At 50.3% G+C, this 21,576-nt stretch overlaps 2 protein-coding genes across 3 annotated transcripts in view; one reads left to right on the top strand and one right to left on the bottom strand.

The window, feature by feature from the left end:
* The window catches only part of SCNN1B (sodium channel epithelial 1 subunit beta), a 60,153-nt gene extending 55,252 nt beyond the window's left edge, over nucleotides 1-4,901 (top strand). The window contains exons 8-13 of the mRNA XM_077907014.1: nucleotides 375-492; nucleotides 1,464-1,539; nucleotides 1,899-1,956; nucleotides 2,585-2,646; nucleotides 3,670-3,745; nucleotides 3,982-4,901. Coding sequence (XP_077763140.1) covers nucleotides 375-492; nucleotides 1,464-1,539; nucleotides 1,899-1,956; nucleotides 2,585-2,646; nucleotides 3,670-3,745; nucleotides 3,982-4,362 — 771 coding nt within the window. The 3' untranslated portion in view covers nucleotides 4,363-4,901. The remainder of the gene's footprint in view (nucleotides 1-374; nucleotides 493-1,463; nucleotides 1,540-1,898; nucleotides 1,957-2,584; nucleotides 2,647-3,669; nucleotides 3,746-3,981) is intronic.
* Nucleotides 4,902-9,163: 4,262 nt separating this feature from the next.
* The window catches only part of COG7 (component of oligomeric golgi complex 7), a 78,085-nt gene continuing 65,672 nt past the window's right edge, over nucleotides 9,164-21,576 (bottom strand). For both annotated transcript variants that reach the window (XM_077907006.1, XM_077907005.1), the window contains 3 exons: nucleotides 18,055-18,169; nucleotides 12,317-12,460; nucleotides 9,164-9,579 (listed from right to left, as the gene is read on the bottom strand). In XM_077907006.1, coding sequence (XP_077763132.1) covers nucleotides 9,413-9,579; nucleotides 12,317-12,460; nucleotides 18,055-18,169 — 426 coding nt within the window. In that variant the 3' untranslated portion in view covers nucleotides 9,164-9,412. The remainder of the gene's footprint in view (nucleotides 9,580-12,316; nucleotides 12,461-18,054; nucleotides 18,170-21,576) is intronic.

Genomic DNA, 21,576 nt, shown 5'->3' on the forward strand with positions numbered 1-21,576 from the left:
TCCTCCCCCTATCCCCACCAGGGGACATTCTGCTCACTTCCTCTCCCATCAAGGCTGGCAGCCCTGTTAATAAGAACCATCAGAGTGTTGGCTGTAGGATTTGGAACAAGCTGCCCCTCTCCATGTCACGTGCAGACCCCAGCTCTGAAAGGTGGCGGGGCCATCCTCTGAGAGCTGGGTCTGGCCTGAGTCCCTCTGCGGGGACCAGGGAATGAGAGGGACAGCGACATCCTGAGGGTGGGAGGGTCAGGTGGTGCAGCTCCTCAGCCAGAGGGACCCCTCCCCTGGCTCCTTGGCTCCAGGGACGCCCTCCCCCTGGGGCTAGGTTGGGGACATCACAGTCACATCCATGCTCTCCCGCCCTCCCACCACAGGCCTGTATTCGCTCCTGCTTCCAAGACCACATGATCCAGAACTGCAGCTGTGCCCACTACCTATACCCGCTGCCCCGTGGGGAGAGATACTGCAACAACCGGGAGTTTCCAGACTGGGGTGAGTTGGGGGCCAGGGCAGCTGGCCAGCTGTGCCCCTGCTTGCCCGGGCTGTGACCACAGAGCAGGGGACAGAGCTGTGTGTCCTCAGCGGGGCCAGGGGTGTGGCCAGGCCTGAGCCTCCATGGCCCGCAGCCCCCCTCCCTCCTGCTTTATGTGTGCCACGTAAATGCCTACACACACGTGAGCTGGGTGTGCAGCTGCTGGCGAGGGCACGTGTGTGTGTTGACATTTCCTCATGCACACAGGAGAGGGCATCTGTATGTTTGAGTCTTAATGCACAGGAGCACTCGGGACTGCAATGCATTTGTACGTGTGTTCATGCTCGTGTATGGATTGTTTCCAGCGTTTGCATCTGTGTATGCTGGTTCGTGTGCCCACATAGATGTGTGCGTGCATGCACCCACATGGCCACAGCATGCTGTCTGTGTCTTTGTGGGCTCACCGGGTCTCTCCGTGGGGTGCTGGGTGGGAAGGGAGACTGAAGTGGCCCCCAAGAGTTTGAGGCCCTAAGCCACAGAAGCAGGAGCCCTGGTGTTGTCCAAATATAATGGATGTTGTCAGAGGCAGAGAGAGGCCCAGCCCCGCTTAAAACCAATGAAATATGCAGCCAAGAGGGGGAGCCTCTCCGTTTCAACCTCCCATCTCTTCATGCACAAGGTGCAGGACCCCAGCATCCAGCCCCCCGGCAGAGGGGAAGCTGCTCACACCCTGCTGGGCTGAGTCTGGGATGTTTGGGGAGAGGCTCCTCCAGGCCAGACTGGGGTGAAACAGCTGGACATGGAGACAGGGAGGGAAGGGCTGACCCTCTATGGCAGGAGAACTTGGACAGACAGCTCCCCCCCACCACCAAATCATGGGCCTTGGGGGCCATGGCCAGGAGGGCAGGGGGAACCAGAGGCTCAAAGGGAGAGAGGAAGACCTCTAGAAACCCTCCTCTAAGTCTCTCACCCCCCACCCCGTCCTGCTCAGCCTATTGTTACTCACACCTGCGCATGAGCGTGGCCCAGAGGGAGACGTGCATCAACATGTGCAAGGAGTCCTGCAAGTAAGTGTGGGTGCAGAGACCTGAGGGGAAGGCATGGTGGGGCAAGGGTGAGGGGTGCAGAGACTCAGGGGGCAGCGATAGGCGCCGTGGAGACTTGGAGGGCAGGGTTGGGGGTATAGAGACCAGGGCAGGCAGGGGTGGGAGGCATGGAGACCAGGGGGAGGACACAGAGACTCGGGGGGCAGGGATGGGGGTGCAAAGACTGGGGGACAGGGATAGGGGTACAGAGACTAGGGGGGCGGGGGTGGGGGGCACAGAGACCAGGGGCTAGGGGTGGGGGCACGGAGATTGGGGAGCCTGGGGGAGGGGTGGTGCTGGCAGGGACAGCGACAGCCACGGAGCTGCCTTCTCTCTTCCAGTGACACCCAGTACAAGATGACCATCTCCATGGCCGACTGGCCTTCTGAGGCCTCTGAGGTGAGGCACTGGGGTGGCCCGGCTCCTGGCCACCCATCTTTGGGCTGGGGACAGGTCTGGGCCTAGGTCTGTAGGCTATTGGTCCTTCCACCAGGGTCCCCCAAGGCACTGTGCCGGGGACACAGCACTGAACGAGAAGGGCACAGTCCTTTGCTCTTAGGGAGCTTGCGTTCTAGTGGGGGAGATAGACAACGTACGGAAATCAGACCATTTCCAAGTGTGATCATGGGAGCAGGTAAAGAGGATGCGTGCGGAGTAACCAGGGGAAAGCGCTTTAGACAGAGGGGTCGGGGAAGACCTCCCTGCAAAGGTGGCATTTGAGTTAAAGCTAGAGGGGCTGAGGCAGCCTGGGCAGAGGAACAGCCCATGCCAGGGCCCCAGGTGGGAAAGAGCCGGTGCAGGATGGCAAGGCCTCTGGGGAAAGCTTCTGGAACCCAGAGAGCTTCCTCCCTGTAACAGCAGCCAGCGTGCATTCTTACCTTCCTCCTCTTGGTGCCAACACATGGTCCCAGGGGGCCTTCGGAAGCTTCGGGGCTGTGGTCTACAGGCCCCTGACCCACAGCAGGGCCCCTGGTTGGGAGGGGATGCTGCAGGTGCCATAGTTTTCAGCTGCCCTCTTGGATCCCAGGATTGGATTTTCCACGTCCTGTCTCAGGAGCGGGACCAAAGCACCAATATCACCTTGAGCAGGTGAGCCTAGAGTCTGGGTGGGGCTGGGGAAATGCAGAAAATGGGAGGAACCTGAGCCTCAGGGGAGGGGTTGGGATATAGGGCAGCTACTCAGACACCTTCTCAAACTGGTCAGATCCAGGAGGAACCCTGGAGGAGGAGGACTGGGGAATGAGAGAGAAGCCAGCCAATGGAATTCAGGGTCTACCACCTCCCAAAGGAGAGGCTGTTCCTCCTTAGGTCACCTGTTCATCCACCCATCCATCCATCCATCCATCCACCCACTCATACATCCATCCACCCACCCATCCATTCATCCCTCCATTATCCATCCATCCATCTATCCATTTGCTCCTCTACCCACCTATCTATCCTACTCATTCCCCCATCCACCTATCCTTCCAGTCTTCCACCCATCCATCACTCATTCATCCATCTAATCTTTCTCCCATTCATCTATCCAGCCATTCATCCCCCCATCATCCAGTCATCCATTCTTCCACTCATCCATCCACCCACTTATCCTTCACCCATTTCTCCATCTTTTCATCCATCAAACACAAACACAAATTGAGCACAGGAAAGACACAGGTTCATACCCTCGGGAAGCTCCAGTGTAGAGGACAGGAGTATGCCAGCAGTGACGAGAGTCTGCAGAAGACCCTTCCTTGGGGAGCACAGCAGGGAAGGAGCTATATGTCCCCTGATAAAGAGCAAGGCTTAGGACTCTATGCAGAGCCTACTGAGTACAGGCTGGGGCCCCCTGAGGTGGGAGAGGGGAGCTCAGAGCTGTTCCTTGGGGCCCACAGGAAGGATGCTGGGCAGAGATGCTCTTTGTGGCCCTCCAAGGTCCAGAGGGCCCAGGAGGGGCAGCACTTTGGGTTCTTGCTTGGACCTCACCGCCCCTGGTTGTGGACATGCAAGAAGCCCAGCCAGAGGACTGGGGCAGCCCCTTGGCTGCCTTTCCTGTGAGCGTGGGTGCTTGTATATGTGTGTTTGTGTGTCTTGGAGAGGGGGCACCAGCCCTTCTTGCTGCCCCTACAGGAAGGGAGTTGTCAAGCTCAACATCTACTTCCAAGAATTCAACTATCGCACCATTGAGGAGTCGGCAGCCAATAATGTGAGTCTGGGGGCTCCCAACGCTTCAACCCTGTTCTGCTGCCCCTCCCCCCTGCATCCTGAGGGTGGGGAGTCCCTAAAGGAGTCCCAACTGGTTTCCCTGTGCCGAGATGGTCACCCCATCCCCCTTCCTGGCCAATAGCCCACCTCACAGGAAGCTGTAAGGGGAGGCTTAGGGCAGGAATGTGCAGCCTGACCCCTAACCCCACCAGGCTGTCAAACCCCTGCTCCCTACAGATCGTTTGGTTGCTCTCAAACCTGGGTGGCCAGTTTGGCTTCTGGATGGGAGGCTCAGTGCTGTGCCTCATTGAATTTGGAGAGATTCTCATCGACTTTGTGTGGATCACCATCATCAAGCTGGTGGCCTTCGCCAAGAGTCTGCGGCAGAAGCGAGCCCAGGCTCGCTATGCTGGCCCGCCGCCCACCGTGGCTGAGCTGGTGGAGGCTCACACCAACTTTGGTTTCCAGCCTGATGTGGCCAGGCCTGGCCCCGATCCTGGGACTTACCCTGATGAGCAGACTCTGCCCATCCCAGGCACCCCACCCCCCAACTATGACTCCCTCCGTCTGCAGCCACTGGATGTCATCGAGTCTGACAGTGAGGGCGATGCCATCTAGACCCAGGGAGCTCAGAACTCAAACCCGAGAAGCTGAGATCGTTGCCCGAAGGCTTCCCTTCTGGGTGCTCTCTCCAAACAGCCAGGATCTGAGGCCAGAGTCTTGTTTCCCTCTACAGAGAGACCAGCAGCTCCTGGCCAGTCCCAGGTAGAGGGCTCTGTAGGGTCATGGTGCTGGTATAGATGTGGGAAGTGCATACTCCTTTGGTTTCCTGCCCACACCTCCAACCTGACCCAATCCTTGGCCGGGATGTCCGCAGCCAGGCTCCAGAGACCCTAGAATACCCTCACCTGCAGGCTGGCTAGTTTCTTCCCAGTGCCACCACCATCTGCTCCAGGGACAAACAGGCAGACATGCTGTGCTGCCAGTCCCCAGAATCTTTTCTGTCCTGGCCTTGGCTGACCTCTGCGAATGGGTTTGGTAAGGGCAGCAATTGTGGAAAGCAGAAAGAGCATGAGGCCCAGGGGTGCGGTGGAGGAGGGGGGCTGCTACCAGGTGGCATATATTTTGTTCTAGAAAATAAAAGTAGAAAACATGCAGCTGAGCTTTGTTCTTTGTCGGACTGGGCAGCTGGAGTGCCCTGATGCATCTCCAGGGGTGGGACAGCATTCCTACTGGCTTGAAAGCCAGGGCCTGGCCAAGGAAAGGCTCCCAAGCAGGTGATTTTTAAAGTCCCTTTCGAGTTGTCCCCAAAGCAGTGGTCTTAGGACTTAATGCTATCCACCATATTTCTTTGGGTTGCAAGGAAAGAGAGAAAGAGAGTAATACCCAAGATTCTTTCAAGTGAAAGAACCTCAACCAGCTCAAATGATGTCTCCCGGTCACCCAGTCTGTCCCAGGCGGGCTCCCCTCACATTGAAAGCCCATGGGCAAGTCCAAACTCACCCTCTCTCCAGCTCAGCCAACAGCTAGGAGAATACCTCGTTCTCAATTGTCTCAGCAAGGTCTCAGGCTGACTGTGGTTGGTAACTGACTGGGTCACATGCTCATCTCTGACCAATCTGTGTGACCGGCTGGATAGGCTGCTTGGGTTGGGCAGACCCTGCCCATACCTGAGGCCAGGTAGTCCCCAGCAGAATCATGTGGTCCCGGATGGTGGGGACATGGCTCCAAGGATTGCCAGATAAAATACAGACCCCCACGGTAAATCTGAATTTCAGATAAACAACGAATTGATTTCTTAGTATAAATACATCCATGTAATATTTGGGACAGGGGTGCCTGGGAAGCTCAGTAGGTTTGGCCTCTGACTCGATTTCTGCTTAGGTCATGATCTCAGGGTGGTGAGATAGAGCCCCATGTGAGGCTCTGTGCTCAGTGTGGGGCCTGCTTCAGATTCTCTCTCCTCCATCTGCCCCTCCCCCACTCGTGCATGTGCACACACACTTGCTTTCTTGCTGTTTTAATAAAAATGTTTTAAAAATTAAAAAAAAAGATATTTCGGACATATTAAAAATCAAATAAAATCATTTGTTGTTTTTCTGAAATTCAGATTTAACTGAGTGTCCTGTATTTTTAACTGTTCAAGAAGGGAACCCGGATGGCTCTCCAAAGAGAGATCAGGGAGCCATTGCCAAAGAAGAACGGGGTCTGGCACAGCTGACCAGTGCCAGCCCCAGTAATGAGGAGCTCTGGCTTTAGAGCCTGGGCATCAGAGGGCCCAACCCTGCTGGTCCCAAACACCTGTGTCCTTGGCGGGGAAGGCAAACAAGCAGGCCTCCCATTAAGTGCCCACAGTGGCACCTGTGGGGGAAGGTGGTGCCACAGACTTGGAGCCACTCCAGCCAAAGGCAGCGCTGTGAGCGACGGTGTGGGGAGGGCCTGGAGGAAGAGTGTTTCCCAGCTTGGGGCCAGGCGGGTCTGCAGGCTGGAGGCCAGCTCTTGGTGGTTACCACGCTGACTCCCATGACTACTACTGTTATATGAGTGATAGTTGTCATCACACTATTATTTGTTGTCGTTATCAAACAATGGCAACATTGTATCAGACACTTACCACAGGCAAGGCGCCAGGCCAAGTACTTAGTAGGTCTTTTTCCAATTAATTCTCATGACTGAGAAGTATTGCCATCCCATCGTATGCATACGTAGATGGAGACTCCGAGGGGTGAAGTCGGATGCCCCAGATCGCTCTTCCAGTAAGAGGCGAAGGCAAAATTCCAGCCTCAGCCCCTCGCGGCCAGTAGTCATGAGAACACTAGTCCCTTATAGGAGCCCAGAGCTTTCGTATTTGCAGTCTCATCTGACGCTGTGGGGCAGGCAAAGCAATGATTATTATTGAGCTCCCTTTACCAGCTCTTCGGTCACACTAATTCAAGCTGACTTAAACTAAGAAAAGGGAATCCATTGGTCCTTGTAATAAGAGTCGAAGGATTTCATGTATGGCTTTATCCAGGGGTTCACCTAGATATGGTGATTTCTCCATCTCCCCGGCTTTCTTTTCTTCCACGTTGCTGTCCCCCTCAAATAAGTTCTCTCCTGTGCTGCTCTTCCCTGCACCGTTCCAGGCTCTATCTCCTCAGCTCAGCAACTAAATAGCAGGAAGGAAGCTCCTCCCTCATAGTGTCCCCGCAAAAGCCCCGAGAATGAGGGTCACTGAATCAGCCTGGGCCACATAGTCATCCTGAGCTCTGAGAGCTTCTGGTCAGAGACATTTTGAAGCAGGAGTGGGAAGGGTGCTCCCTGCTGCCAGAGCTGTGTGTGGATGTGTGAGACCGGTTCCAGGCCAACAGTAGGCATCGGCTGCCCTCCCTGCTCTCAGGGGAACATTTCAGAGCATGTGAAGCTCTCTGAAAGCAGGCTCTGAGTCAGACAGATATGGAGAAGAGCTCTGTCCTGTTCCGACCGTAGGGCCATCAGGGCCTTTTAGCACTGAAGAACCAAGCTTGAGGGGCTAACTGCCCAGAAAAAAAAGCATTCTGTAACTCCCATGTCTTACCCACAAAAGGGAGGGTAGGTTACAGACGCTGGAGACTATGAAATGAACATTTACTGTACACTTCCTATGTACTTACCCCCACCGTACCTCACTGGCTCTTCAAGTAACGCTGGTTAGGTATCACTGTGGCTCCTATTTATCACAAAAGAAACGAGGCTCAGAGAAGTGAAGTGACTTCCTCAAGGTCACACAGCTAGGAGGTGGCAAAGCCAGGAATCAAGGAGCTCTCCTGGACACTGGCACAAAGGTCATCCCAAAGAGGTTTCCACTTTCCATAGCACATTCTGCCTTCCTGGTTTCCGGCTCTCACTTCTTTAAGGCAGGAGCCAGGCTTGATCTCTGCCAGGGACAGTCTGTGATCTACCACATGAGAAACCAAAATATTTTTCTTGGTGCGGGTTCTTTCAGGGCCAGCAAAACTGATTCCTGGGATGTGGGGACAGAACATTTGGGAACCCCTGGATGCCAGAGCCAGCGTGGCAGTGGTGTGTCAGCAGCCTGCAGGGGCTGGTTCACGGGAGTCTGTGGGTCCCGTGGTCAGGAGTATAGGTGCTGGGGGCACCCCAGTGACTTCAGGCAAGCCCTATAAACCTCCCACACCTCAGTTCCTTTGTGTGTGAGCTGGGGCTAATATTCCCTGAGGCTGCAGAGGCGTCAGAGAGAGAGAGAGAAAGAAAGAAAAGTAAAGTTTACACAGAAGCAGAAACACACTACACATCAATTCCAATAAAGGACCCCACAGACAGGGTGGCATCCCCTGTCTCGCTTGCTAACAGAAACCCAGCTTGTTCACGGCACCAGTGCTCCCAGCACTGCTTGGGGCCAACCAATCCTGCTTGGTTCCAGCCAGGGTTTCCGTGGCAGGGGAGAGTCCGGTCCTCGGGCAAGGTCTGGGGACCTTTCTGGCTGTCACAGCTGGGGAGGGCCACCAGCACCTAGTGGACAGAGCTCAGGGATGCTGCTGAACATCCTAGGACACATAGGGCAGCCTCACAACAAAAACCCACCATTCCCAAGACGACAGAAAGCAACAGGAGCGCAGAGACTGAGAATCCTGGCCAGAGGCAGTCCTGTTCCCCTCGCTCCCAGGCTCGCTGGCAGCCAGGAGGATGTCTGGTGATCAAGAACCGGCCAGGGAGATGGAGGAGAAAGCCATGGAGGCCGCTAGGAAGGCCTTTGCCTCCAGGGTGGAAGGGACAGCACCTGCTCTGCCTTTGTCCCCACTAAATGCCATGTGATGTCTGCAGCTGCAGGAGTTGCCCCACTGGGAGGAGGCAGCCAGCACATAAAGAAGAGGTCAGGATTACAGGGAAGCCGGTCCTGGTCCTGACCCCATACAGCCACTGGGTCAGGGCACACGCCTGTGCAGTGGGACTTCTCAATCTTGAAAAAACTCAACTCCTATTTGCTTGAGTCACTCAAATTATATTATTCTGTTCCCTGTGGCCAATTAAAGCTACTGGCAAAAAAAAAAAAAAAAAAAAAATCTGATAGAGTCCACATCATCCTGTGAGTTGTAAAACAAGACAAAGTAAAAGCCCAAGTCCTCAACTTGGCCTACAGGTCGGTCTGTGATCTGGCCCCCACCTCCCCTCTGATGTGACTTCTTACTTCCAAGCCGCTGACCTTTTGGACATGGCCCAGGGCCTGGTAGGCACTGGTCCCTCACTGCCATGCACAGCTCTGATCTGGGGGCTGTCCTCCACCCGGACGCACTTTTTTTCCCTGGCACCACTATCTGACATCATCTTCTTTGTTGGTTTATCTGGGGATTCTCTCCCTCCTTCCCGGCCGGTGTCCCGTGTATAGAGATGGCACATGGGAGGCACCAAATATTCACTGAGCAAAGGGAGAAAAACAGCCTTCTTTCATTTCACAGTATTTATCAATTCTGTTTTCAAGATCAGATCATTTAGAAAATCATCTGAAAACTCTAATGAATAATATGCTTCTAATTTACAACTTTTTTTTTTTGGATTATACAAATGAAGCAAGTCGTTTTGAAATCCTGCCCAGTACCAGGCAGAATTTTTGAGCAAATCCATTCTGAAGAGTTGCTGTGACCCCAAAACCCCAGCTTTGGGCCTCTTCTCAACCAGGTGCAGGGGGTGGTCAGTAGTCCACATTCCGCATGGCAGCCACCGTGGTGGCAAGGCGACGGGGCAGGCCTTTGCTGACCTGCCTGTAATCCTCAGGTTTGGTCTTCAAGAGCGTCACGATGTTCTGGAGTGTGCGGGATGGCTGCAGGCCCAGGGCATCCATCACATTGATCAGATAGTCTGTGGGAAGGAGGAGCAGACACACACAGCTCAACAGGTTTTGTACCAGGTAAGATGGAGCCCTAATAGCCTCCATGAGGGAGATACAGACATCCACCCCAAACCCCCCCAATTCCAGGTGTCTGCTCTGCCCCCAGCAGCCCGGTCTTTACTCTGAGGGGTTTTCCAAGAGGATTAAACCTACTGTCAGCTTGGGGGCACTTGGTTGAGGGTCCAACTCTTGATTTCAGGTCATGATCTCAGGGTCGTGGGATCTGTCCCTGCATCATCAGGCTCTGCGCTCAGCACAGTCAGCTTGGGATTTTCTCTCTCTTCCTCTCCCTCTGCCCCTCCTCCCTGCTCACATGCGTGCATACTCTCTTTCAAATAAATACATAAAATCCCTCCAAAAAAACAAAACCTACTGTCAGCCTGGCCCAAATGCAGGAATTCTAGTTGAATAAGGGAGTAGCCAACCCCATGGCCATGCCCTACTACCTACTGCACACTCAACGCTCCAGCTGGATCTATGACCTATGCTGGGACTCCTGAGTTACTGGCCACACTCCCTAGCGGGCCCACTGACCACATGGAGAACCGAAGGAGTCCGGGGACACATGGGCTTATATGAGCAGTGACAACAGCTTCCCAGCACAAGCCCCACTATGAAGACAAGGACAGTGTCTGAGGCAGTGGCCTGGTACAGTTCCCATACTTCTCACTTTACCCCTTGGGGTCCTAGTTAGAGACAGATTCCTGAGCCCACCCCAGACCATGTCAGTGAGAATCTCTAAGAGAGGGCTCAGGGACTGTGTCCTGAAAAGTAGCCCCATGACGCTAACCACTAGGCAAGCCTGGGCAACACCGGCAGAATGGGGAGGGAGAAAAGTAGTTCCCAAGGTGGGGGTGAGCTCGGTGAAGCCTTTCCTCTCTGAGTCCCTGCATCCATCCCCGATGCTGCATTGACGAGAGGATGCAATGGGCCAAAGGCCACGGGAACAGCTGATGTGTCACAGGTGATAAATGAGTGCAGCCCTGACTTCCTCCTTCCGGGGCAGGTCCAAGTCAGCCCTGAGGGGAGCACTCCGCAGCGTCCTCTGGTTCCTCCATCGTCCTGCTCTAACGGGTGGCAGATGGCAGACCCCGCAGGCCCCTGCTCATTTTCTGTCCACTGACAAGTTACACTCTTCTGGTGGACTGGACTGCAGCTCCAGGCATGGCTAACATCTTCTCTCAGGTCTTCTGGAGGGCCCAGCATAGGGCAGGTTCCACAAAAGGTGCCTGCTCTGCCCTGGCGGGCGGGCTGACTCATATCCAACTCAGGGTGAGCAGCTTCCCAGGAAAGGCACCAGCAGGCGGCCAGGCACCTGTCGCCTGTGCAAGTGTATCCATGACACTGAGCTCCACTCGACCGGGAGCCAGGAGCTGCACTGTGACAGCCCATGGTCTACCGTGACATCTTCTGTTTGGCCAGCACAGTTTTGTTTTGGATTTGTCTTTAAGGAGGCCACTGACCTCCTGCTCTCTCTTTAGTGTAACCACCTGGTAGCTTCATGTGCCAGTGTTAGTCTCCTGGCTCCTGACCACATGGCCAACAGTGTCAGCTCAGTAGGCCCAGAGATGGTCTAAACCTCCAAGCACCAGGGCTGGCACATAAAGGCTGCTCGGTCAGTGCGGAATGGGGAACAGATGTGAAGGGCAGTGGAACAGAGGGAGAAATAACATGGACAGCTGAAATCGAGGGGCACTATCCGCATCCCACCCATGTCGAGTAGTTCTGTCCTCCATGCTCCTGCCTGTATTAACAGGCACCACCTATGAACCCACAAATCTCCTCACCCTTCCTTCCTGAGCATGGCCGTTCCTCTGTATGTGCTGAGAGCTGACTGCAGAGTGAAGTCAGGACACCTGGATTCTAGGCCTGGCTCGCTAGCGGCCCTGGGACCCAGACAGAGGTACCTTATTTCTAGTTCTGTAGCAAAGTGGTCATCCAGGTCATAGCTCTGTCTGGGTCCCCAGGGAGCTGATCTTTGAGGCTCCTACCAACCTCTCCCCGAACCACCCCAAGAGCTTCTTCAGCTAAGGAGCAGGAAGGTCAATGGAATGATACCAAGAAAGTAGAGAGACTCCCTTGCACCTGCTTGCAGCACCCACAATCTCAGAGCACTGCCTATGGAGACAGGTGGCAACAGGAGCAGGTAGGCACATGCCCCTCTGCCCTGGGAGGCATGCAGGTATCGTAGGTGGCCTAGTTATCCAACTGCCCTGTGCCTCCGAGTCCTTACCATGACGGGGGCTGGGAGACCTGCACTGTGCACTGACCTCACAGGGGAGCTCTCGAGGTGGCCTAAGATGTGAGTATAAGGGCTTGGCTCAACGCCTGGTATGTCTGGTGCATGGTGACAGCTTAATCAGCTTGGGTTCAGGTGACGATACAGATGCAGCAGAAGGCAAGGGAGCAAACATGAGTCTGTGTCCCTCACTTCAACTCACCTCACAGAAGCCCCCCTCAATGACTCTTGGCTGCCATGGCCTATCAGAATTCCCCATGATATTTTTCAAAATACAGATGTCCATCCTTCAACCCAGACTTACTAGGCCAGAATCTCTGGGGTGAGGCCTAGAGAATCTGCATTTTTAACCAATTCCACAGCCAAACCCAGAGGTGAAGTCAAGGGGAGAGCTGGAGGGTGGGGGGCACCACCAGATGCAGTGGGTCACAGCTATCCCTCCCACAACCTGTCCCAGGGGCACCCACCGATGTCGGTGGCCAGCTGCTTGGTGGAGTGCGGGGTCAGCTCGGGGATCTGCAGGATCACATCACAGTAGGTTTGCATTGTGGCTCTAGCAATGGAGCCCAGCCAGTTGTCAGCCATGTTGTCCAACTCGGGCAATTCGTCCCCTGCAGAAGGAGAGAAGGTCACCAGAGGAAACCAACCTCGGGAGCTTTTACCCACCACCAGCAGCTTTTACCCCCAGGAGACTAGGCCCACGACAGGTGCCATATGCCCAAATATGCCAGGAAGCTACAGTCTCAGTGGGCAATACACGGAACAGAGAGCAATTATATTTTAGGCCAACTGGTATGGATGGAGCACAGAGAAGATTCAGGAGAGGAGACAGTCAGGTGGGGGACAGCGATCTCTGTGTTCTCAAAGATGGGAACTCAGTTCAGGCCAGTGCAGACTGGGAGGAAAGGCAGGAGGGGGATCCTGTGAGAAGGGAGCCCACACCAGCTGAGAAGGCGGGTGAGCTGGTGTGGCCTACAGGGGACAGACAGATGGCAATGGTCAACACACGGGCAGCACATCAGAACTGAGACCTGGCCCAGGGCCATTCAGCACTGATGAGCGGGGTGTTCCCCAATCTCTCAGAGCCCAACTTTGTGGGACTGTGGCGGGAATCACTTGAGGCCTCCATTGGGCCTCAAGCGCCAAGAGTGTGGCACACTTGTAAAGCCACACACACGGTAACTCTCAGTGCCATATCACTCATGGGGAGGCAGAAGGAATATGTATGCAGAGTAGGAGGGGGCAACGTTGGGGTAACAGGGCTGGGCCACGGAGGGCACCCTGAGAATCACGTGGACCCCATGTCAGGGCAAACAGGCAATGACTGTAGGTCCCCAGCAAGGTTTTGATGTGATAGGCCCATGCAGGGAGAGCCCATCAGGCTGGGGTGGGGTGACGCAGAGATGAAGCGGCCACTCTGGCCAGACAGGCCTGAACTCTAGGCAAGGAGGGGGACACCGGACACTAAAACAACAAAAAAAGTATAGGGACGAGCAGTGAATAATACATTTAGGAGAAGATAAGCAAAATGCTACTATACCACGACCGCTAATAATAATACAGAACATAAAGCTACCATCTGGTCAAATACCATCTGCACTCGGGAAAATGGAAATACCACTGAGTTCAAGGGTGGGATGCCATTATTTATTCTTTTTAAAATTGTGACCTTGTTTTACATGCAGCATCTGTACAACACACACAAACTAAAAAAGTAAAACACGAAAACAGGATGAGCATAAATGAGCATGAGGATAAGAAAGTGTGATCTAGGGCCTCCACCTGGAAACGGACTGCTGGCCTGGTAGTAGCGTGGCCAAAAACGCAGCAAGGCAGGGTCTGGGGGATAAACCTCATTCCCGGAGAACTCTGGCCCAGAAAGGGATGAACCTCGCAGGCCAGGGCTCAAACAAGACCCTCCACACAGTGAAGCTGGTGCTGCAGCAAGGGCATTGCCAAAGATTGACAAGAGCCCAGAATTGAGAGTTCACACCCAGGCTTTGAGTGCACCAATGGACTGTTTGCCGAGTACACGCGAGGAGAAAGAGCATTCTGGACAGACATCACCAACACTGTTTGAAAGAAATGGCCAGGGTAAACAGCACATGTGAGATGGTCCTGCTTATGGAGTGCGTGTGCAGGCAAATCTGTGGAGAAAGGCGCACTGGACAGTAGTAGTTCCTTAGATGCTAAGGAACTCAGGGTAGTAGATTTCTACTCAGAAAAGTTTGTAATTTTTAAAAACTGAGAAAAAAATCCTTCAGAGCAGCTAGAGTGTGAGCATGTGGGGGCAGGAGACAGGACTGTGTGCCCTAACTGGGTGGGATCCAGAAGGGTCTCCAATCCCAGGCCAGGGTGGAGCTGGATCTCATCTCATAGGTTCCAGGGGCCCTGGGGGTTCTTAAGCAGGCCAGGAATAATTAGTCAGAGGGCAAGGGCAAGAACCAAGAGATGGGAGCAAAATATACAAAATGTAGGACAGAAAAGAAATCTCAAGAAGGAAGGATGTTAAAAGGCCAGCCCAATGAAGTGGGCTCAGCAGCGCATCAGCTTACTGCATGAGTCTTACTGTGGGAATGTCTTACCTGGGCCACACCCTCCACAGGGCCACTCTGTGCCTGGGCCCACCAGGCTGTCCCCTTTGCCCGTAAACCCAGCCACAGAGAAGGGAGCCTCCGCAGGGCCCAGCACCACATCTAGGCAGCAGCCCAGTCCAGCACCCAGCCCAGTCTGCCCCTGGGGGAGCCCGCCCCACTGCGGCCCAAACTCGGCATCCCCACTGAGGGAGAGGATGTGGTAAGCACAGAGATTATAGTTCTCTTGCAAATGCCCCTGCTGTAACACACATCCTATGGGTAACCTCTGGACATACCACTTCTGAGTTCCCAACATTCAATTTCCTTCTGGGAAAAAACTACGCAGAGATTTTTTAAAACTCCCTTGTAAACCACACGGCTTAGGAAAACTAAGCCTAAAAGTTCCTACTGGCTGCTCACTGTCTTAAACTTTAAAGTTCTTAAAACTTGCAAATGTTAACTTGCTAGAAATCTCCTGGGTAATTCTTCCCAGTTTTCTGTATGTTTGAGATTTTTTGTAATATCATGTTGAAAGGGAGGGGGTAGAAAAGAAAAGAAAAAAGAAAGGAAAAGAAAAGAGAAAGGAAAAGAAAAGAGAAGAAAAGAAAAGAAAAGAAAAGAAAGAAAGAAAAGAAAAGAAAAGAAAAGAAAAGAAAAGAAAAGAAAAGAAAAGAAAAGAAAAGAAAAGAAAAAGACCCAGATGGACTTGTTGTTGTTTTCTACCACTGTTACAATTTTACTTTATGGCTGGAGTTTTTTCCCTCTTAACAATGCCCAAAGCAACGGCCTAGCACAGAGTAAGCAATTAATAAAACTCTCTTAAGTGAATGAATGACTGAAAACAATTACAGTTTAACTAAACCTGTATGTATTTATTTGCAGTGGGACAATAAGACTTTATGCTCTTCCTGGTGTGATGCAACAGATAGAGACACGGCACCACTGTTTTCTTGCCAAAGAGTTTGAGCTTGAATTTAATCCGCATCAATAAGAGATACATGACGTTGGGGCGCCTGGGTGGCTCCAAGTTGGTTGAGTGTCTGACTCTTGGATACCTATTGGTGTATTTATGTGTGAAATAATATGATGCGTAGGATTTGATTTAAATATTCTCAAAAAAAAAATATATGAGAGGAACATATAAAACAAGAAGCCATTCTGGATGCCAGACAAGGAGGAGTACGTGGGGCTTGATTGTACTGGTCTCACACCCCATGTGTGCATGTGTGTGCGCGCACGCATGCATATGTACATGCAGGAAATGTCTATGAAAAAAAGAAACTTTTTTTTAGAATTTAGAAAGTATATTAGCAAATAGATGGAAGATTTTTTATGATAACTACTGTCAACATTTCAGGATACATATACTTTTTACACACAATATAGAGTCTTATAAAAATTTTTCAGACGATACAGAACTATAGTGAATAAAAAGTAAACATCGTTCCCACTGTACCTCCCACGCCCTGCCCAGACAGAGCCACTGTGACCAGCTTCAGATACATCCTTCCAAACCTGTTTTCTATGCTTTTACAGACATATGTACATGTAGAAATACACAGGGTTGGGTTTTTACAAAACAGAAGCCATGTTGTATATGTTACTTTGTGTCTTGCCTTTTTTGTCTTAACAATGAAAGATCTTTCTTGTCTTAGTAAGAGAGCAATATTTTTTTTGAAGATGTCATCTCTAACTACAGATAGGTCTACCTCTCTTCTTATAGAGAAGATTTTAAAGAAAATACGTATGTCATGTATATGTCACAATATACTTAACTACTTCCTGAGAAGCAGATATTTGAGTTGTTTCCAATCTTTTGCTGTCACAAACAGTTCTGCAATAATAACCTCCATGGGCACATAAACATGGATTTCTCTAGAATGGACATCTGGAAGAGGGACTGCTGAGTCAAGATGTTGGGTTTACTTTGACTCTTGATATTGATACAGACTGATGCACACACTGTCTTTAACAATTTATTCTCCCATCCCCAGGTCCAATCTTTGGTTTTCTTTGTTTAAATAGTGCGAGCTATCACACATCTGGTAGAATGCATACAACATGCTATGTTTTGGAGAACAACTAGAAAGTCAGTGGCATATACCCACCTCCCTGGTCAAGAACCCCGAGGCTGCCTGCCACCTGCCCCCCATGCATATGCAGCAGGCAGCCACCAGCCTGGTCCCGGGGAGCCCTCTCTTGCCCTGCTCTGAAGCTTCTCGCCATGTCTGCATCACCCACCTTGTCCTCTGGCTTGGCTATAAGTATTCTTTCTTATTTCTTTGTTCAATAATGAAAGGGTGAGAATCATTCATGTGTCACCGCAACTCATTCAGTCTTAATGCTGCATTTCATTGAGTGCATCATAAAGCACATATCCATTTTACTGTGGACAGACGCTTGAGTTGCTGCTAGATTGGGGCTATTTGCAAGTCACCGTGAATATCCTTATATGTGGGGGCACATACAGAAGAGATTCTCTGTATAAGTCATTAAATAAATTTTACAATATTCTTTTACAATTTTATAATATTCTTTTATCCATTTCACTATATGGATATCAAAAATTTTTAACCAATCTCTACAATTTCAGATTTATTTTTCTTTTCAATGTTTTGCTTTTATAAACAATGCTGGGATGGACATTCATAGAGTTATACTCATGATTATTTTACTTGCACAATTATCTGGCAAGAGAATTCTCAGTCTATGTCTGGCAGCTTCTTGTTCAGAAGCTATGCTGTGTTATCTGACATGTAAGTATATCTGTCAGAAGCTTGCTGCGGAACCTGCCTTTTATCAACATAACGGGTCACTTTGGCCTGGCTTTTTATCTTTTGCTCTGATTCAACTTCATCACCTATTCAACTTCATCACCTTGCTTTCTTTTTTTGGATTTACATGGGATGCCTTTTCACATCCCTTTATTTTTAGCCAATGTGATTTTATTTTCAGTGTGGCACCTTTTAGTAAGCTGCTGAAATCTTTTATATACCATGTGATTCTTCTGTTTGCTCAGCCTTAAGAAGGAAGGCCTAGAATATCCCATATTAGGAATAAGATGACTTTGGATCAGAAAGTATGTGGTCCCTATTCAAACCTGGGCCCAGATAATGAGAAAAAGGAAAAGTTTTAATCTGTTATATCTTCACCCTGTCAGTTTAGAGACTGAGAAGCATTAGGGAGCTGAGAACAAGCTGTGGCCAGAGGCATCTGGATAGGAAACGTCACCTCCATGGTGATGAGCTTATGTTTGTCCTAACAAGCAAAACTCTTCTTTTGGATGCTGCGTTACTTGGCACGTGGTCCACAGAGGGAGCTCGCACTGGCCTGGTGGGATTCTTGCCCCCAGAGCTTGTGTAACCCTGGGCCCTCCTGCCACTGCCTCCCCAGCTGAGTTCCTCCCCAGGGATGCTCCGCATACAGTGAGAGGGTCCAGAGGCCCTCTCTCTAATCTGCTCTGTCCTGCAAAAGTTCCTCAGGGGGTATAAAAGGTGGACCCCATCTTTCCTGTCCCTATTTTAGATGTTCAACGATTCCCTCAGTGGGAGTCTGGAGAGAAGCGTGTGTGCTGAGGATCAGGGAGCTCCAGCTAAACCCCTCCTGGCTTTCAGGCAAGCCTCTCTCACCTTGCTCAGGAGGAAAGGGCAGCTTCCCAGCGTGCAGAGCCAGCTCCAAGGCAGAGTCCTCCTGAGTCACAAAAGGCTCAAGATTCAGGGGGAGGGACATGATATACTGCCCAATCTGAAACACAGGAAAGCACTTTCAGTCCACATTGCCACACACAGCTAATTATTTCTGCAGTATATTCATGTGAAGACAAACAGAGGGGCAGCCCAGGTGGCTCAGTGGTTTAGCACCTGCCTTCAGCCCAGGGCGTGATTCTGGAGTCCTAGGATCGAGTCCCACATCAGGCTCCCTGCACTGAGTCTGCTTCTCCCTCTTTCTGTGTGTCTCTCATGAATAAATAGGTAAAATCTTAAAAAAAAAAAAAAAAAAAAAAAAGGCAAACAGAGGACAAACAAAAGCACGTGACCTGGAACGATCCCAACTCTGATCTTTCCCATGTGTGCTAATACTGCTATGACGGGACCTTCAAAAAATCAATGGCAATTTGCATGTGTATCACAGATTCATCCTCACACTAATGGCTCCACTATTCTTGGAATGCATTCAGTGCAATCTTTACTTCAAATGAGGTAATGGACACCAATAAGCACTTGCGCAAATAAATATAAATTATTACTATTCATAGATGCAAAACCAGTAGGATGCTAACATTGACAAGTGCAGGGCCAACTAAGAATCCAAATCCTGTCTTCTGGGTTTGGCTGTGGGTCTCTCCTTTAGAAGTGATCTAACTAAGAGAAGGAAGGAATTTTGTTGGGAAAAAAAAGCCATTAATAATTATAAATTAATTTGTATGGAAAACTGTATTGTTTTCATAATACAAACTCAAGAAATAGAGATCGACAACACCTTCTTGGCTAATGGGGAATTGGAAAAGACAGGATTACAAAACATTTGGGATGAGCCCACAAATAATACAATGCTTGTCACGTATTTATCAGATGCACATGACTTGGCCATTATGGGTATACTTTAGATGCCAGTTTCTATTAAAATTCATAACTTTTGCATTTTAAGTGTACATTTTTGTTTCAAAATAAAATTGATTTTCAGGTTACAACAACATACTGCTTTAGTTTTTGGTTTTGTTTTTTAAAAAGGTCTTTGAGCCTATTGCTGCTTTTTTTTGGTTCTATATTTGTTCCATATGTTTGAACTTAGAGTTGATACTGATTCTGCAAACTGAAAGTCCAAAGATTATCCAAGTAAGATCTTCCCCTCCTGGCCTCATACACACCTACATGGTGGCAGACTCCCCAAATCTCCCAGCACAGAAGGAGATTCCAAACATTTCCAAACATTGGATGTGGGCTGGTTGTAGTAAGTCTCAACATCCTCTGATCCATCATGCTAACAAAACGGTTAGTTTGCTCTCCCTTTAAGGAGGTACACAGATAGTAAAATAAATGAAATCAGCATTCTTTTCTTTGCATTTAACTTGGTATAATCTCTTACTCAAATTAGGCACATGGGCTGCTTTCCTCACTAGTAACAAACGCCACTGTACAATTCAGCTTAAAAATGGCAACAAATGCATCATTTTTCCAAAAGACCAGAGAAAGAGAAGGAGCTGGCTTCTGGGCTTGGGATCTCTCCCTTCTAATTCCACATGGCAGGTACTTCCTGAATACCTACTCTGTGCAAGGACCCCAGGTATACTCCTATTTGGTACAACTTTCATGACTGTAGTCATAACATTCTAGCTAAATCCACTCACCCAGTTTTGCCTGAAATGAAGCGTCAGGATCATTATACCTTGCAACTATGTTGTTTTTTCAGTTTTCTTTCTTTTTTTTTTCCAAAGCATTTTCTCCTATTTCGCCCTTCTATAAAATGCCCACGAGGCTCTGTGTGGGAGAGGGCATTCACCAAAGAGGTGCAGGGTCATTTAAGTGCAAAATTTCAATCATCTGATATCTTGGACTTCAGCTAGTTGGTGGAGCCTGTGGAGACTGCTGTGGTTCCTAGACAGATTCCATGACCGCTGGTCTTTCTCGGGAGTTCTATGTTCATCTTTTGGAAATCGATGTGGAAAGGGATGCTTACCATCGCGCCTGAGGCTATTTGTCTACTATTCCCACATATTCAATAGATACTCCTTGATATCCTGTTTGGGTAAGCTCAGTGACACAGGAAAAATGAAGAGCTTTGTGGTCAGATGGACTTGGGTTTGAGTTCCGGCTCTACCACTGTGGGATCTTCCTGGTGTCACCATCTCTGACAGAAGGATGACCGACCTCATACTCACTTTAAAGGGCTGTGCCAAGGATGAAATTAATGTCATATGATACACGCATAAAGGACCTGGTGTCCTAACAGAGCGGTTGCGGGATAAATGGTCCCTCTACCACCCCCCACAGCCTTGCTGCTTGCCTGTGAAATGCTACCACCAACCAGCTCACGTTGTTGCTATCAAGATAAAATTCTGTCTAGGCCACGCACTATCTCACGACACTGATAAAAGCCTCACACTGTCCTTACACACAGTGTGTGTCTGATAAGTGCTCATTTCCTGAGTTCAGGTCATCAGCCCCCAGGCACAATCCCTAACTGGTTGGGGGTGGGTGGTGCCATGGTAGGTGGGAAAGGGCCTGGAAACAAATCTGGGCCTCCCCTACTCTTCCACATCTCAATTACCTCAACTGTGAAATCATTCAATAACCTCTCAGGTCCCTTCAGCAACATCGTTTCCTGAATCAATTTAGATTATACTACAATGTTTCAGTTCTAAAAATAAGATTATTCCCATTGGTTGTAAGAACCAACCTACATCTTTTTTTTTTAATTTTTTTTAAATTTTTTATTTATTTATGATAGTCACAGAGAGAGAATGAGAGAGAGAGAGAGAGAGAGAGAGAGAGAGGCAGAGACACAGGCAGAGGGAGAAGCCGGCTCCATGCACCGGGAGCCCGACGTGGGATTCGATCCCGGGTCTCCAGGACCGTGCTCCGGGCCAAAGGCAGGCGCCAAACCGCTGCGCCACCCAGGGATCCCCAACCTACATCTTAATAGCTTCATCAGTACAGGTTCTCAGGTACTGCCTTGGAAAACAGAAGGAAAGTGATTGCCATTTTGAACTTGACACTGCTCCCAACGAACAGAGAGAACAATGCCATCCTCCTTGCTGCCGCCAGTGGGATCACTGGACACTTCTAGCTGTACACTAGTTACTTTTAAAATTCCTTTGTATCTCTTACAATAGACTCATAACTTACAAAGCAGTGGGTTCTAAAGTGACAGCCTTAGGCAAAAATTGCTTATCTCAGAATCACCCTAGAGAATGCCAGAAATCTCCCGCAGTGTGAGGTACCTGTTTGGAGTACATTACTCCTTCCTGGTGCCTGTCATGCACACTGACATCTAAGGGCAAAGGAGCTAGACTGCAGGCAGGAGTGAAAAGAAAGGCCACATGCGGGCGTCTGGGGAACTGTCCACTCCCAGGGGTGAATGGAGAAGGCAAAAAAGACTCCAAGTTCTCTGTTCCCCAGCAGGGTTAATTCTGTTCTTTAATATGGAGACTC

Source organism: Canis aureus, chromosome 8 (genome assembly GCF_053574225.1).
Source record: "Canis aureus isolate CA01 chromosome 8, VMU_Caureus_v.1.0, whole genome shotgun sequence".
NCBI lineage: Eukaryota > Metazoa > Chordata > Mammalia > Carnivora > Canidae > Canis > Canis aureus.